This window comes from Cornus florida, unplaced genomic scaffold, assembly GCF_030987335.1.
Source record: "Cornus florida cultivar Cherokee Brave unplaced genomic scaffold, ASM3098733v1 CherokeeBrave_3.0.0_Hap2_Chr04, whole genome shotgun sequence".
Lineage (NCBI taxonomy): Eukaryota > Viridiplantae > Streptophyta > Magnoliopsida > Cornales > Cornaceae > Cornus > Cornus florida.
The window spans coordinates 91,256,156-91,273,353 of NW_026775574.1; the positions used below are offsets into that span (position 1 = coordinate 91,256,156).

The following is a 17,198-nucleotide window of genomic DNA, read 5'->3' on the forward strand; positions in this document are numbered from 1 at the left end:
CTACATCTTTGTAAGTTTATTTGGTATTGTATTGTATGTTGGATAGTAGAACATTTATTTTATTTTATTTGTATAAGCTAGAGCAGCTTTGGTAATTCTTTAATTATCCTTACCCCGTCCAGCGCAAGTTTAGTTCCACCAAAATTCTTCATGTCAAAATATTCAACTACTCACTGAAGCAATAATTGCAAGGATTAACTTTGACCAATTACAAACATGAATCCGAAATGCAAAAACATCAATGGTAACCATTTCAATATGGCAAACTATGACCCATATGTACATACTGAAAAAATACATAGAAAATCAAGTTCTTTTAATTATGTGTATACGAAACTGTTAATACTTGTTCGTACATCAACATAAGCAAGGTCACCCGATCCATTTTCTAGAAATATTGTATGACCATCTAGATCTTCAGTGAATGCTTTAATTGGGGTCTCGCGAAAATCAAATGACATAACTTAAAAATATCATGGAGGCACACCTGTAGAAGATAATAAGGAATACAAGTTACCAAGTGGCTTGGTAAAAGAAAGTTTTTGCCGTCGACTTAAAGTAACTAACTTCCCTCAACATATTGTTTAATTGGTTTATTTTATAATCGGATCCCTATATATTTGTGGATCACTAACAACTTATTCAACAAACAATTGGCTGATACTTCTAATAACCTCTGACCAATCAAGAGTAAGGGATATGCAATACTAGCTCTCTATGTGTGTGTTGCGCGCGTTCATGAGAAAGAGAATGTAATGTTTTTGCCTCAAGTCAGAAATCCTAATGATCAGGATGTGGGTGCGTGTGTATGAGAGAGAGTGTGTAAGGTTTGTGCCTCAAGTCAAGTCAAGCACATCATAAATCTTAATGATCAGGACGTGTGTGTGATGGGGTGCATGTGTGAGAGAGAGAGTGTGTGTGTAACGCTTTTGCCTCAAGTCAAGCACGTCAGAAATCCTAATGATGAGGACATCATTGATTTAAAGAACATCAAAACTTCATATCAACTTTATTAAAGACATGCCTACTGAGTGATCTCCAAAGAGGAGAACTACATCCTCTTAACTACCAGATTAGAATATCTTACTTTCATGTCTTCTTCTAAAATTTCATACTTCATGTGAATAGAATTTGTTATTATTATTATTATTATTATAAATAGCATACAGAAATACATAGAAATATGAACACACAAATACATGAATCAGAAAATTCATAATGATGCAACATTTGGCACATCAAGACCACTAGTCAATATTCTTGGTAATCCCATTCTTGAACACAATTTATGATCAATTATGAACAAGCAGGTGAAGAACAGAGTGGGAAACCAAAATTCTAACAGCCCAATAGAACATATTTGTAAAGGTAAATTATTTGCTTGTTTATTAAAACTACCCCATAATTCTAATCAACCCAGTAGAACAGATATGCCCTGGAAAATATTAACTTAATTGGTCATTGTAACATTCCAAAAGAATTACCTTTGGACAGAGTATTAGAACTTGGGGTTTCACACAACATAGGAGAGGAATTAGCTGTCACAAGTTATTTGGTGGGAATTGGTGCCAGCCACAAATTTGCGATGATCATCTTTACTTTAAGAATGTTGTAGATGTAAACCAAGTTGGGGTAAATACACCAAGATTGTTTTTAGCAGGCTGTACACAGAAAATACAACAATACAGAGTCTTGGGTCAAATGGTGATAAAGATTAAGTATTTCTTAATTTTTAAATGCATAAGACGCTTACAGATTTTGCACTCCACATCTTAGTACATTTGTCAAGATCCCACACATTAACTTGAACTCCCTTCCTGAGTTGTAGAGCAAGGAATGATCATTCCTCTCGTATCACTTTGTAAACAACCAACAAGCTTATAATACAGAGTTATGAAACATATAGAAACTCACCCTCCAAATAATGCATAGTTTTCATTTCCATCCACTTTCATACATTGAATATCACCAGAGGCACGTACATTCCAGATTGTTGAAGAACCATTAGTGGTTGAATTCGCTGGTGATTTGTGAACGTCAATGGACCTCACACTTGCAAGTCCTTTTGTTGTACATGTAAGCAAGCTGCATGACCTAATTCAAGACAAAAAAAAAACAAATGGATGGAGAAGATCTCAAAACTTCACCCTGCATTATGCATACATTGTGGTGGCTCGGAAAATAGACATACATATATAAAATATGACCTAAAAAGAAATCACCCAAACATGCATGAGAAAATACAGAGAGGAGCAGCCTTGACTACGAAATCCAAATAGCTAGTGGTCCAAGAATACATAGATCTATTGGCATCTGCATGGAAGTTGGAAAAGGCATGTAGACCAACGACAGATATAAACTCAATAAAAATTAAAATCTAGGAGACCATGCAATCAAAAGTTACATTGTCACATGCATGCATACAGCAAAAGAGCGTAACAGCCTATAAAGCAAAGATAGATACCAAAAGTGAAGTCCAGAAAATACCTGGATGACAACTCCGATTTCTGTTTCCTGAACATATGCAATCCAATGATACCATCATCTCCAGGCCTACTGTCGGCAGTCCCAGCGTTGGAAATTTGAACACGAAGATCACCGTTAATAGGACATCATGGAAATGCATTCCCTAATCCTCAAAGAATAATTTACTTAACAGATAAACGTCATTTTGTGACACTAGTATACACCGACTACACTACTGCCTTACCTAGTTGATCCACTTAGCATCTGCACTGATTGTTAGGTGCACCCAAGTGGCTAAATTTTCATAAACAATATAAAGATATAAATATGATTATTTTAATCTTCAACAATAATCTATTCTATGTTAAGAAAACGACTCTGTTATAAATTTTGATGTACTTAAACCCATAGGAAACAATGTTATGAGAATTGTACCACAAATCAATGTTAAGAATATTAAACAAAAGAAGTGGCAGAATACCAAGGGGTTAGAGAGATGACAAGAGAGGGATGAATGACAGTTCAAACTTTACTGTTTTTTTATAGGTAGATATTGCAATTTATTCTCTTGAAGATTATGCACAAAAATCTTGACCTCAGTAAGGAGCTTAAAGTACTTCGTCCACGAAGAATTTTAACTAAATATGCAATCTTTAACTAAAAACCAACACTATAACAGCACAATGCTAAACGAAGAATTTGGATACATGTTTAAATAACAAGAAAGAACTATCCTATTTGTGAATAGAATATATAAATAACAACATAGAACTGGAATACAGTAAATACAATCATACAAAAAATGCTTGAGAATATAAATACGTATGTATGTATACACATATATATAATCAAAAGTGTATTTGATGAATTAGATTGAAACAAGACATACGACGCGAGTATGTATCAGTATTACCAACGAGACCAAGACCATCGAAAGTTAGGGCTCGAATCGGAGGACAACCAGGACATTCCAACGGACAATACTTGGGTCCAACCCAGGTCTGATGAAGCTCATCCAATTGAGTACGTGGCCCAATCACATTACGACACGTGGCTGCAATTAATATAAAATTAAAGTGGATATTATCCATCAATTTTCGGTATAACTAGTTGCTATTTCATGAAACCCATTTCATCGTCATCTTTCCTCCTCCTCTCAAGTCCTCCACCTTCGGCTGCCTCAGATTCGATTCTCGTTAGGTGGCTGTTGGCGAAGAAGTAACCGGAGTTGAGGTCGTCGGTGTAATCCGGTGTCGCCGAGGTGTCCTAAGAAGAGCATGGAGAGGATAGATCGAGTGGTGTTGGATTGGTGGCTGTTGGAGACCGAGTTGACTCGACAGCGAGGCAGAGCCTCGGCCGAATCCGGAAATCCCGGCAGGTTGACGGCAATATAAGAGAGAACAGTCGACGACTTCACGGCGCAGAGAATAGAGAGGTTGACGAAGACCTCATTACCCGGAGAATAAAGGGCGCGTGTCGCGTGACGACGAGTGGCCGGCGAAGTTCAGTCCGGCGATGAATCAAGCATGGCAGATAGTTACATGGATGTTCCTCGAACTGTCGTCGCCTTTTTCCTCCTCGAACTGTGGCTGACGGCAAGCTCGAGCTCGAGCTCTACGAATCTCAGGCTTTAGGGAAAGAAAATGGAAGCTAGGAAGTTGCAGTCGCGGTGCTCTAAATGGATGATTGCGGTTGCGAATTGGTGGTTCGGTCCTTCTATTTGGTTGCTTGATTTGGTTGTTGGAGTTTGAATTTGGGTGTTGATTGCCATGGTTGGCTTAATTTTGTGTTTGCAGGCCAACTTTGTGATTGGGTGGTACTTGTTTTGGGGATTGAAGATGCAGCAAGCCAAAACGATGAGTTTGACGCGGAGAGTTCTGAAAATGGGGATGGAGAGTAAGAACGGGTTATACCAGGAAATTGACGGGTAATATTCATTTTAATTTTATATTAATTGCAGCCACGTGTCGTAATGTGATTGGGCCATGTACCGAACTTCATCCAACCTGATTGGGTCTCATCCAATCTGGGCTGGACGCAAGTATTGTCCCATTTTTATCCAACCTGGGTTGGGTCTCATCCAACCTGGGTTGGACCCAAGTATTGTCCCATTCCAACGTAGTGTTGTTAAGGATTCTGAAAATTATGTCACTCCTTTGTGGAGAAAAATTATAAGAGAATTTGTTAGGGGTTAGGATGGGTTGGTCTGGACTGGGCTACACAGTGTTCTAGGTCTCGGGTTTCTTTGAAAAAATTAGGCCACGTCCTGCCTGGCCTGTCGGTAGCCCAGAAGGCTAGCCTGGGCTGGAGTGGGTCTGTTTGTTTCTTTTCTCATGACACGAGGAGGTGTTTCTTCCCGTTATCTTGAGTAGCTATAGAGTAAGTTGGGCATACCATGTTGTTAGTACGTACAACAAATAAATATAACAAATCAGTTTGTGAGAGATAGTTTTGAGCAATTTTTCTTGAAGTGTGGGGATCAATTTTATTGTATGTTGAGTTTTTATTGGCCGGAAATACCAATGACATGGCATGTCTAGTTCACTTCATAACTTCTCCATCATCTTTTTCTCTAGTGAAGCAATTTAATTTTTTCATTTTTTGTAATTATACAATACATCTCTCATCCTTTAAGACAATTTTAATTTAATCACCATATAAGTTTTGGTCTTTGTCACTTAGGCCTTGTTTGCTAGGAAATAAATGGAAAAATGAAATGAAATGAAGGGTTATGTTTTTTTTGTGATTGGTATAAAATTGTGGAAGGAAGAGAAAAGAAATGGAAGAATTTGGAGGGATTGATGAGTTGGTTTTGTCATCTCTCAAAAAATTAGGATTGGTTGAAACAAAATTCAAACAATTGAATCTGAAGCCAACAACTTGTTGCTGAACTATTTATTAGTGCACCCTTTGGAATCAATATTCTGTTAGTCCCACTGATGAGCTGAACACGAAACTAGTACTTAAGTAAATTTATATATCATGCCAATCGTGTTATAATACCTTTAGCTGCTTAAGATGAATTATTTTCTTTATTTTTGTAAAAGAGAACATTTATATATAAAGGGATGGTAATAAATTCATTAATTTTTTTTTCTTTTCTACTTCTTGTTTTTTCTTTTCTTTTTTATTAATTAACCAAATATGATTAGTTAGGTCTAGATTATTCTCTCCTTTCTTTTATCTCATATAGTCTTCCTCTTTCTTCTTCTTCTTCTTTTATTTATTTTTTTTTTTTTTTTTTTAAGAAAGTCAAACAAACTACAGAGCATCAACGATGGGCCACAAGTTTTTACTTGGGGCCCTTGTGTAGGAAGGTGTTGTATGAATTCAAGGAAGGCCCAAATAAACATATTGGAATAAAGCCCAAAGCTTTTAAATCCATTCAAACGAAAGAAATTAAAGCTAGTTTCACACTTTTTTTTTTTTTTTTTTTTTTTTTTTGGGCATCAAACAAACCATAACATTAAGAAAAGGAAACATTGCAGAGGTTGATAAGTGCACAAAACTCATTATTTTATGTACTAAAATAAATATTTAATTAGTCTTTTATATTATTTTAATGTACTTATATTAATTTTTTTATGTTTTATAAGTATAAATTGTGAGTTTATGCAACAGAAGATTAGGAAAATTTTATATTTTTAGAAACAGATATGTGTCTTACTCACTTTACTTATTTTATCAATTAATCTCATACAAGATAAAATAAAGCAAAGTAATAGAGTTAGTATGACACCAGAATTTTTAGCGAGGAAACCCCAATTGGTAAAATAAATCAATTGTTTGCGTGAAAAAAACCTCGTGCACTGTGCAGTTCAAAGTAAACCGATTCACTATGTTTGAAACAAAGTACATTGAATTTTGACTCAAGCTTACACCCTATCGTTCTACCAAAAATCAATAGCTGACAATCCTCGGACTTTGCAACATCTCGTCCAATAGCACTTGATCTCAGACTTACTCTCGATCTCTGTAGAATAATTGCTGGTAGATCAAAAAACATTCCTCGAATGCTTTGACCCTTTCAAAGTGTGATTGTTTCACCTCTGTTTTTTAATATTTGAGTTCAATATAGAAGTAGATTTATGGGAAATTGTTGAAAACGGTTTTGTAGAACCGGAGAATCAAACAGGACTGAGTCAAGCACAACTCAATAAGTTGAAGGAGAATCGAAAGAAGGACAAGAAGACATTGTTCTTCATTTATCAAACAGTTGATGAAGTAATTTTTAAAAGAATCTCGACAGCCATTATAACAAGGCAAGCATAGGATACGTTACAGGCCACTTATATGGGTACAGATAAAGTTAAAGTGGTGAGATTGCAAGCTATTCGAGCTGAATTCGATATGATTAAGACGAAAGATTCTGAAAGTGTAAAAGAATACTTTAATCGTATTCTTTCGATCACTAACCAATTGAAGGAGAAACTTGGAGTTACACAAGTCTAGCTTAAGGGGGATGTTGAAAGATTAATCTAAACTCGTCTAGATTCATTTAAGAAAACCAAGTGATACTTGGGAAGGTAGAAAGAATATAATAATAATTGCTAATACATGGAACATTTTTGTTCATATGAAATATTTTGGTTCATTGTATGTATTAAATTCATGTACTAGAAGTATCCATTAAGTAGTATAAATAGGCGAGTCATGTAAGTGTATGAAACACACAACAATTGAGCAATACAAGATAAAGAATTCAGTTCTACAGAAGTGAGTGCTTCTGAATTGTGTGTTTACTAATTCAGTTGAATATATGTGAGCGTATCCGATTTGTATTCACTTGCCCACCAACTCCAACATGAAAAGTAGCGCTACTTTTCCAAAAGGCTTCAGTTTCATGTATTCTTGACAGTGACGGAGCCAGAATTTAGTTTTGGGGGAACACAAAGTAATAATTTACAAATTATATACCTATATGTGTGAAAAAAAATTCATTTCCAAAGGTATTTTTGAAAAAAATAAATTTTAAGGGGGCACAAAGTAATATTTTATAAATATTATACCTATATATAATAATAATAATAATAACAATAATAATAATAATTTTAATGGGCCAGGGACCGCCGGGGGGGGCACTTGCCCCTCCTGGCACAAGCTGGCTCCATCCCTGATTCTTGATATATTCTTTATGGTATTATTTTACCAGGGAAGCAAGGAATTTCTTTATCCCTAAACTATTTTTTGAAGCTAGAGGTTGCATTTAAACATAATGCAGAAAAAAAAACTCAATATTGCAAGATGTGTCTTAATTTATATAACAAAAATTGGATGACTAGAAAACAATATATTTTCAAAGAAAATATGCCCAGAGTGTGAAATTGGATAAAATTGAAACCGATTGAAACAAAAATTGAAACCGATTGAAATGAAATTTGGAGTAATTTCAAAATGGTCAACTCTTCCACCAATTGACAAATTGAAACGAAAATTAAAATTGATTGAAATGAAATCAAGAGTAATTTCAAAATGGTCGACTCTTCCACCTCCTTCTCAATGGTAGAGCAAAGCTTTTTTAAAAGTCCTCTCCATTTCAACACATCTTTATCTTTATTCTATGATTTCTTTCAACTCTTCTTCCGCTCATTTGTAGTCCGTGTATGTTTTCATTCGAAACAGAAATTAATTATTTGTTATGGAGTGTTCGACAGTGATTGAAAGCATGTTTACTAATGCAAATTATGTTGTAAAATTTTTGAAATAACATGAAAACATGTTTAGTAAAATAATGTTATAAAATTAAGAGACCAATTGTTGTTTTTTAGGTCTATATAGCACACTTTAAATCTAGGGTGTCATGTGAGTGAATAATATGGTATAAAATATTATTTGCCCATTGACTTCTAATAATGTTGTACAGACTAGTCTAAAAAATTTGAGAGGACCTATTTATTCGCTGATTCGTCGACAAGTTAATTTTATTTTTTTATCAACTTAAAATTCAACATTCACAAGTCGGGTGAAATAGTTTCAATATTTAATAAAACATTTGACAAAGTATTTACAAATTTATATTTATTTACTAACGATGAGTAAGTACCCTTCGTAATTAAAACAGGCCCAATTTGTATGAAACAAACTCATTAACTGAAAAGCCCATATAATTATAAGCTTGGCCAAACTTACATAATTTTATTAACAAGGCCCAAAGAGTTCATAAATCATAAAAAGGAGTGCTAACAACTATGGAATCTCAATATAGATATTTTCCTAACAATTAAGAGTTTACTTGATTTGTAGTTATGAAAACAGTTCTCAGAGAATAGTTTCAGACTTACAAACCCCAACTATTTATGTGGTCACTTTCTTTTAGATATGTTATTCTCTAGGGTTAATTTCACTTACACCCCCTGAATTATGCTAATATTTCACACACACCCTCTCTACGTTTCATAATTTCACCTACATCCCTTGTTAGTAACCGCCGTCTAATTTTCCAACGGGAATATGTAATTTTACTATTTTACCCTTTAATTATATATTAAAATTTATAATTTAAAAAGACTTTTACACCCTCTTAACACCATTTAATTTCTCTCTCTACCCTCACATACATATATATATACCCACACACTATATCTATATATATATATATATTCTTTTTCTTTTTTTCTTTTTTTTTCTTTCTTTCTTTCTTCTTCATTATCGCCGGCGACAAAGCAACTACGCCACCGACGGAATACACAACAACCGATCTCGCCGTTTCTCCTCCTCAACCTCCCACCACCACGGCCAACCACCAACCACCATCCACAATCACCCTTTGCAAACAACACCACTAGCAGACCCAAGATCCAATTGTGAAAAAAAAAAAAACGTTGTAGTTGCAAGGTCTGTTTGGGAAAACAGAATGAAGATTGATGAAGTCGAATGAGGTGTCTAAGTCTTCAACCCAAAATCTGAATCATGTGTTGTATTGGCAACAAGAAGATCGAACCCGATGGCGGCGTGTGACTACCGTCACCTTTCAGCAATTTGAGTCATAACATCGCCGGAAAACTCCATCTCCGTCGATCTCAAGGTTCATAAATGATCAGTTTACCGCCGACAATTCCTCCCCCGGAACTCACCTGATCTCGCTGGAAACCCGACTCAATTCATTGTTATGTTTCTTTTTTGTTTCCAAATCAAATCAGGAAAAAAAAAATTAGAGAGAGATTTCCAAAAACAAAATTCCAAAAAAAATACAGAGGAGATTGTTATTTCCAAAAAAAAAAATTGTTATTTCCAAAAACAAAATTCCAAGTAGAGAGATTTCCGAAAAAAAAATTCCAACTAGAGAGATTTCCAATTGAGAGAGGGAGGCTAGGATTCTACAACGTAAAGGGGATTTCAGTTCAGAAAGATACAGAGAAGATTTTTTAGTGCGTGGATTAATATTGTGGGCTCAATGCAATCGGTGAATGGTGTTCTGGGTTCGATAATATGAGTACACTGGATTAAATTTTTTGAGTTTATAAGTTAAGGGTAATTTTGTAAATTTGTATTGGTCAATAAGGTTAAAAATGTCATTTTAAGTATTGGAAGGGCAAAATTGACCTTGTACAGAATTGTTCATGCTGACACCGTTAGTTAGGGAGGTAAGTGAAATTATGAAACGTAGAGGAGATGCGTGTGCGTGTGTGGGATATTAGAATAGTTCAGGGGTGCAGGTAGAATTACTCTATTCTCTATTATCATCATACTTATACCATGGAAGATGCTGCAGAATTTTCTTTTCTTTTCTTTTCTTTTTTTGGGAAGGGTGCAAGGACAATAGAGTAATTGCAGAAAATTAGAGACCAAAAAAAAAGTGACGAAACTAGTCTAGGAAAAAAGTGGCTAAAGGAGACTGAGCTACCACAGTCCCGCCACTGTGGATAGCAACCCTCAAATTATAAATCCTTCATTCATTCAAATAAGTTTTGAGGACGCGACTGCAGAAGGACAGGTTATGGTGTCGTTCATCACCACACCCCTGACCCCTTGTATCACCACCATCAGCCACCTGAAAAGCAGAGCCAATTGAGCCCAAACACAAGTTATGGTGTCCTCCTCATGGCTACACAATGGGTCTAAATCTGCTCCTCCTCATGGCTATGTTGTCCACCAACATCCTCTGACCTACTCTGCACCGACATCTCCCCCATCGCCTCCTCTTTTTGAGATCAACCTGACGTCCGCCACCAGCACTACACCCCCTACTCTCTGTCCCCTCGCCGAAACCCTAATTCTTCGCGGCTGCCACCCTTTTCAGCAAAAGTACGGATATTTATACACGGTTGATCGAAAATTGGGGTACAATGTGGTCGGAGTAGTGGCAGTCGTTGGTGAACTGGTTTGTAAGAAATGGTGGGTCGTTGCTGCAAGGGGTGGTGCAAATTTAAAATATATATATATATATATATATATTAAATAAGCAGCCAATAGGCTACTGACACGACGACTGTCCTTCTGCACTTACAATTGATCATGCGTTTTAATTTCAGCCATTAGATTTAAAAGCATCTCAACCGTTGGTTTGTAAAAGTTGAAACATAATGATAACCCTTTAAGGTTAGATCTAGAAGCCTGCAGCAGGGCGAGTCAGATGTGTTAATTCAGTAACACCACCACATGAAGAGCCCTCCGCATACGAGATACAACTCCCTGTTTCTCTCAAACACGACTTTTATGGTGCGATCGCGAGTGCGAGGCATCTGCGGTGCGAATCTATAAGATCTTGTAAGTTGTGGTTTCATCATTAAATTTGTTCTGTATTTGCTCTTTTTCCTTCTTGTAGAACGGATTTCGTTATTGATCGATCACATTAAACCTTAAAACTGTCTTATAGCTTTCTTAACAGATTTTTATTTTTATTTTTTTTAGAACAAGTTATCTTTTATAGTTTTCCAAAAAATTTTTTTTTTTTTTTAAATTCTCGGAAGATGCTTTTAAAAACATTGAACCAAATATGTCATAATAATAATACATTTGAGTCTTTGTACTTTCCAACACTCTCAAAGAATAAAACGTCATAATATAATATTCAGTATAAACTAGATCTAGATCTAATGTGAAACAATGATGACTGTTGACAAATACGCCTATTAGTGTGTGTGTATATATATATATGTATTTTCCAAATATGCCCTGCAGCAAAAGCAAAACCGGTGAGTATTCCATGCCAAATTTTATTTTATTATTAAATTTTTTTTAAAAAAGGTTAAACGGGTATCAAGTTCCCTTAATCCTAGACACGGAAACTTATTATTATTACTTTCCAAGTTGGTATAATGTCTCTAAAATTGGACCGGGCCGTGCCAAATAATATTATTACGACGTAATATATATATTTATATATATTTAAAAAGGTTAAATGGGTATCAAGTTGGCTTAATCCTAATAAGACACAGAAACGTATTATTATTTCCAGTAGAAACCATTATTACTTTCCAAGTTGGTACAATGTTTTAAAAATTGGACCAGGCCGTGCCAAATATTATTATTCTTACGTAGTATTTTTTTTTTTTTTTTTTTTTTAAGTTGGCTTAATCCTAATAAGACACAGGAAATATATTATTACTAGTATTACTTTCCAAGTTGGTAGAAACCCAATTTAACATTACTTTCCAACTTGGTGCAGACCCAAGTTATTATAAAATTGTTCTCTTTTCCTCTCCATCGAATAAAGCTAGCAAAAATTGGTCTTGTTTGTTTATACACAACACCACCAAAAAATTGCTCTCTTTTTCTCTCTTGTTTGGGTTTTATATCTCTAATCGGTTCATCTTCTCTCCCTGCTGTTATTCTGCAGATTTTATTTGTTAAATTATGCAGAAAACTGTAAGTTCAAATCCCATGGAGAAAACCACCTCAATATGTTGTGCTCAAAACGCAAGGTACCATCTCTTTTATATTTTTTATTCTTAAATAAATGAAGAAATTTTGTTACAAAAATTCAGCACTACTGTGGTGTTTCTGTTATCTCACATTTTTTTTAATTATTAATAAATTTTAATCTTTAATTGGAATAGTGAGAAGGATGATAAAGGAGGGTTGTGTTTGGAGGATCACATTAGTGGACTTCCCGATGTTATACTCGTTTCAATCTTGTCACTATTGACAATGAAAGAAGCTGGACGAACAAGTCTGCTATCAAAGAGATGGAGATACACGTGGACTTACATTGCTGGTTTGAACTTTGATTCCGTACATATAAAATATGGACTTAAACTCGGAGAAAAGGACGTTGAAGTAGAAAGGCCATTGTATTTGAGTTGGGTTAATCAAGTCTTAAAATCGCACAACGCGCCAACAATAGATGAATTTAGAGTTCAATTTGATCTTGATGAAACTTGTAGACTTGATATTGACAATTGGGTTAACTTTGCAATGGAAAAGAGAGTTAGAAGGCTTGAGTTAGACTTGTCAGAAGGTGTCGCAGGTAGTAGAGAGGAGAAGAAATACAATTTTCCTGACCCATACAGTATTAAAAATCACCCACATTCATTGTCTCTTGGGTTTACTAGCTGCAACTTCATGACCAATCTCCTGCTGATAGACGTCAATGTAAATGGACAAGTTCTTGAGTACTTCTTAACTAACTGTCCGTTATTGGAACAATTGTTTGTGAAAAAATCCGATAGTCTTGTAAATCTGAAAGTTCCTGATCTATCAATCAAATTGAAGCGTTTGGAGATAATTTACTGCTCCAATGTGGAAAGTATTGAGATTTTTGCTATGAATCTCATGTCATTTAGGTACCACGGACCAAAAATAAGCCTGCCATTTAAGAATGTCCAGCTACCTATTGATTTGTATATCGGGGGTGAGTATTGTGAATATCTAATATACGAGTGTTTGGAGATTTCAAGCTATCTTTCTCAGCTAGAAAGCCTTGCGCTGCAGATAACAACCCCATTATGGGTTAGGAAGTTTAACTGATTCATTTGATCTCTTCCCATTCGTTTTTATTTTATTCTTTTTACTTCTTAGCTTAGCTGTGCTGATTTACTTTTTCTTTGGTTTATGTAGGAGGGTACATTTGAAGTTGCTAAATTTCCTGTATTAAATAAACTCAAGCGACTGGAGTTGCTACTTGGCATAATGGATGGTGAAGACCTTATTGTTTTTACTCCCCTGATAGAGGCATGTCCTTTCTTGTCTGAATTTGTGTTCCAGGTAATAACTTTTACTTCACAACCTGCATTTCTGATTTGTGAGGTTTATTGCTTTCGTGATTGAATTTTCAAATGGAAATTTTGATTCATTTGTGCTTCAACTTAAGTACTTTCAATTTTCTAATTAATTGCTTTTTTATAGCTATTACAAAATTACAACTAGTAATAGGAAAAATGCTCTAACAGTGTTTAGCTTAGCTTGCTCTATTCTCTTGTTCAAGTATTTTATAACTGAATGTCATTCTGTTGTTCCCGTGTTGGTTTAATTTTTACTGCCTTGGTCTTTTAATATGTTGCATGTTCTTAGATTGCTTTATTTCATGATTGTTCAAGAACTCCTCCCAGATTAGGACCTGTTGAGGTCTATGACAGTTTGGTTAGATTCAGTCTTATTGCTCTTAAGAACAGTGTGAATTCCTTTCCGATGCAGTGTTTTCTTATGTCTAACGCGATCGGTTTCACCAATGGTGGTTATTCCATTATGTCTGGAAATGTTGTGATTCTAACTAAAATAGTTGTGATTTGATGGTCGGTAATTTGGTTTTTTATGCTAATGGTCTTCAGTCATATGTATAATAGCCTTGGAGCTTGTGGTGGCTATTCTATTGATTCTCGCAATGTCGTGTTTTCAACTTCAAGAATTGTGATTTGATGCTTGGTAATTTGGTTTTGTATGCTTATAGTCTGCTCACCATATGACCCCATTCTTCATTGTTACAGCTGCGATTTGTTTCTTTCCTCAAGAAAACAGAACGTGGCATGTTTACATCTCGGCCCCATCAGTACCTTAAGGTGGTGGAATTAATTGGTTTTGTTGGGCGTAAAAGTGATTATGAGCTTGCAATGTATTTAATTAAGAGTGCTGTCAATCTTGAGAAGATTACTTTTGATCCTCGCGACCCACTTCTTATAGGAACTCCATGGGAGTTCATGGAAACCAAAGAGAAAAGGACAGCCAGAAAGCGCGCCAAGAAGCTTGGAACCAAACTTCCTGCTGGAGCAACTTTGGTAATTCTTTAATTATATGTTTGTATAAGCTAGAGCAGCTTTGGTAATTCTTTAATTATATGCTTGTATAAGCTATTTCTCCTACATCCTTGTAAGTTTATTTGGTATTGTATTGTATGTTGGATTGTAGAACATTTATTTTATTTTATTTGTATAAGCTAGAGCAGCTTTGGTAATTCTTTAATTATCTGGCCCGTTCACTCAAGCAATAATTGCAAGGATTAACTTGGACCAATTACAATGAATCCGAAATGCAAAAACATCAATGGAACCATTTCAATATGCCATGCTATGACCCACATGTACATACAGAGAAAATACATAGAAAATCAAGTTCTTGGAATTATTTGTATTCGAAACTGTTAATACCTGTTCGTACATCAACAAAAGCAAGGTCACCCGATCCATTTCCTAGAAATATTGTATGACCATCTAGATCTTCAGTGACTGCTTTAATTGGGGTCTCGCGAAAATCAAATGACATAACTGACCTTTTTTGAGCAGATATATCATAGAGGCAAACCTGTAAAAAATAATAAGGATTACAAGTTACCAAGTGGCCGGTAAAACCATCATTTGGGTAAGTTTTTGCCGTGGATCTAAAGTAACTAACTTCCCTCAATATATTGTTTAATTAGTTTATTTTATAATCAGATCCCTATATATTTGTGGATTACTAACAAATTATCCAACAAACAATTGTCTGATACTACTAATAACCTCTGACCAATCAAGAGTAAGGGATATGCAATACTAGCTCTCTATGTGTGTGTGTTGCGCGCGTTCGTGAGAGAGAGAATGTAATGTTTTTGCCTCAAGTCAGAAATCCTAATGATCAGGACGTAGATGCGTGTATGAGAGAGAGAGTGTGTAAGGTTTGTGTCTCAAGTCAAGCCAAGCACGTCAGAAATCCTAATGATCACCTAATGATCAGGATGTGTGTGATGGGGTGTATGTGTGAGAGAGAGAGAGAGTGTAACGCTTTTGCCTCAAGTCAAGCACGTCAGAAATCCTAATGATCAAGACATCATTGATTTAAAGAACATCAGAACTTCAGATCAACTTTATTATAGACATGCCTACTGACTGATCTCCAAAGAGGAGAACTACATCCGTCACGAAATTACAAGTTCATAATGACTAAAAGCTTCCTTCTAGTTACTTTCCAAGCCTAAGTTTGAGGCAATTTTAAGCATGTGAGTCTCTTACCCAGGGGGGAAAAAAAAATACAAGTTCCTAAGTATTGGGCATCAATGGTACAGAGACATTAGGTTCCCGGTCCTCATGTTGAGAGATGAAAACTAATTTCAGAAAAATCACTCCACTTAACTACCAGAAAAAAATATCTTACTTCCATGTCTTCTAAAATTTCATACTTCATCTGAATAGAATTTGTTATTATTATTATTATAAATAGCATACAGAAATACATAGAAATATGAACACACAAATACATGAATCAGAAAATTCATAATGATGCAACATTTGGCACATCAAGACCACTAGTCAATATTCTCGGTAATCCCATTCTTGATCACAATTTATGATCAATTATAAACAAGAAGGTGAAGAACAGAGTGGGAAACCAAAATTCTAACAGCCCAATAGAGCATATTTGTAAAGGTAAATTATTTGCTTGTTTATTAAAACTACCCCACAATTCTAATCAACCCAGTAGAACAGAATACACTGGAAAATATTAACTTTATTGGTCATTGTAACATTCCAAAAGAATTACCTTTGGACAGAATATTAGAACTTGGGGTTTCACACAACATAGGAGAGGAGTTAGCTGTCACAAGTTATCTGGTGGGAAGTGGTGCCAGCCACAAATTTGCGATGGTCATCTTTACTTTAAGAATGTTGTAGATGTAAACCAAGTTGGGGTAAATATACCAAGATTGTTTTAGCAGGCTGTACACAGAAAATACAACAATACAGAGTCTTGGGTCAAATGGTGATGAAGATTAAGTATTTCTTAATTTTAAAATGCATAAGACGCTTACAGATTTTGCAGTCCACATCTTAGTACATTTGTCAAAATCCCACACATTAACTTGAACTCCCTTCTTGAGTTGTAGAGCAAGGAATGATCATTCCTCTCGTATCACTTTGTAAACAACCAACAAGCTTATAATATAGAGTTATGAAACACACCCGCCAAATAATGCATAGTTTTCATTTCCATCCGCTTTCATACATTGAATATCACCAGAGGCACGTACATTCCAGATTGTTGAAGAACCATTAGTGGTTGAATTCGCTGGTGATTTGTGAACGTCAATGGACCTCACACTTGCAAGTACTTTTGTTGTACATGTAAGCAAGCTGCATGACCTAATTCAAGACAAAAAAAAACAAATGGATGGAGAAGATCTCAAAACTTCACCCTGCATTATGCATACATTGTGGTGGCTCGGAAAATAAACATACATATATAAAATATGACCTAAGAAGAAATCACCCAAACATGCATGAGAAAATACAGAGAGGAGCAGCCTTGACTACGAAATCCAAATAGCTAGTGGTCCAAGAATACATAGATCTATTGGCATCCGCATGGAAGTTGGAAAAGGCATG

At 35.3% G+C, this 17,198-nt stretch overlaps 1 protein-coding gene, 1 long non-coding RNA gene and 1 pseudogene across 3 annotated transcripts; 1 reads left to right on the top strand and 2 right to left on the bottom strand.

The window, feature by feature from the left end:
- Positions 1-320: 320 nt before the first annotated feature.
- Positions 321-10,598, bottom strand: LOC132305351 (uncharacterized; annotated as a pseudogene).
- Positions 10,599-11,014: 416 nt separating this feature from the next.
- On the top strand, positions 11,015-14,802 carry LOC132303891 (F-box/FBD/LRR-repeat protein At4g00160-like). The gene is made up of 5 exons (XM_059801334.1): positions 11,015-11,172; positions 12,245-12,329; positions 12,465-13,356; positions 13,465-13,611; positions 14,331-14,802. The coding sequence occupies exons 2-5, from the start codon at positions 12,262-12,264 to the stop codon at positions 14,628-14,630; spliced, it is 1,407 nt and encodes a 468-aa protein (XP_059657317.1). The 5' UTR covers positions 11,015-11,172; positions 12,245-12,261; the 3' UTR covers positions 14,631-14,802.
- Positions 14,803-14,898: 96 nt separating this feature from the next.
- On the bottom strand, positions 14,899-16,951 carry LOC132303892 (uncharacterized). 2 transcript variants are annotated; one of them, XR_009481427.1, is made up of 3 exons: positions 16,625-16,951; positions 16,357-16,532; positions 14,899-15,141 (listed from the first exon to the last, which is right to left on the bottom strand). It is a non-coding gene; the product is annotated as an uncharacterized LOC132303892 (long non-coding RNA). The 2 variants fall into 2 exon arrangements; XR_009481425.1 differs by lacking the exon at positions 14,899-15,141 and having other exon boundaries at positions 16,001-16,532.
- Positions 16,952-17,198: the final 247 nt, after the last annotated feature.

Bases quoted from the DNA above. Each gene is read 5' to 3' on its own strand.
- LOC132303891 (XM_059801334.1), top strand. From the start codon at position 12,262: ATGCAGAAAACTGTAAGTTCAAATCCCATGGAGAAAACCACCTCAATA. The intron at 13,357-13,464 runs GTTAGGAAGTTT...TGGTTTATGTAG, and splicing joins AGATAACAACCCCATTATGG to GAGGGTACATTTGAAGTTGC. The intron at 13,612-14,330 runs GTAATAACTTTT...TCATTGTTACAG, and splicing joins TGTCTGAATTTGTGTTCCAG to CTGCGATTTGTTTCTTTCCT.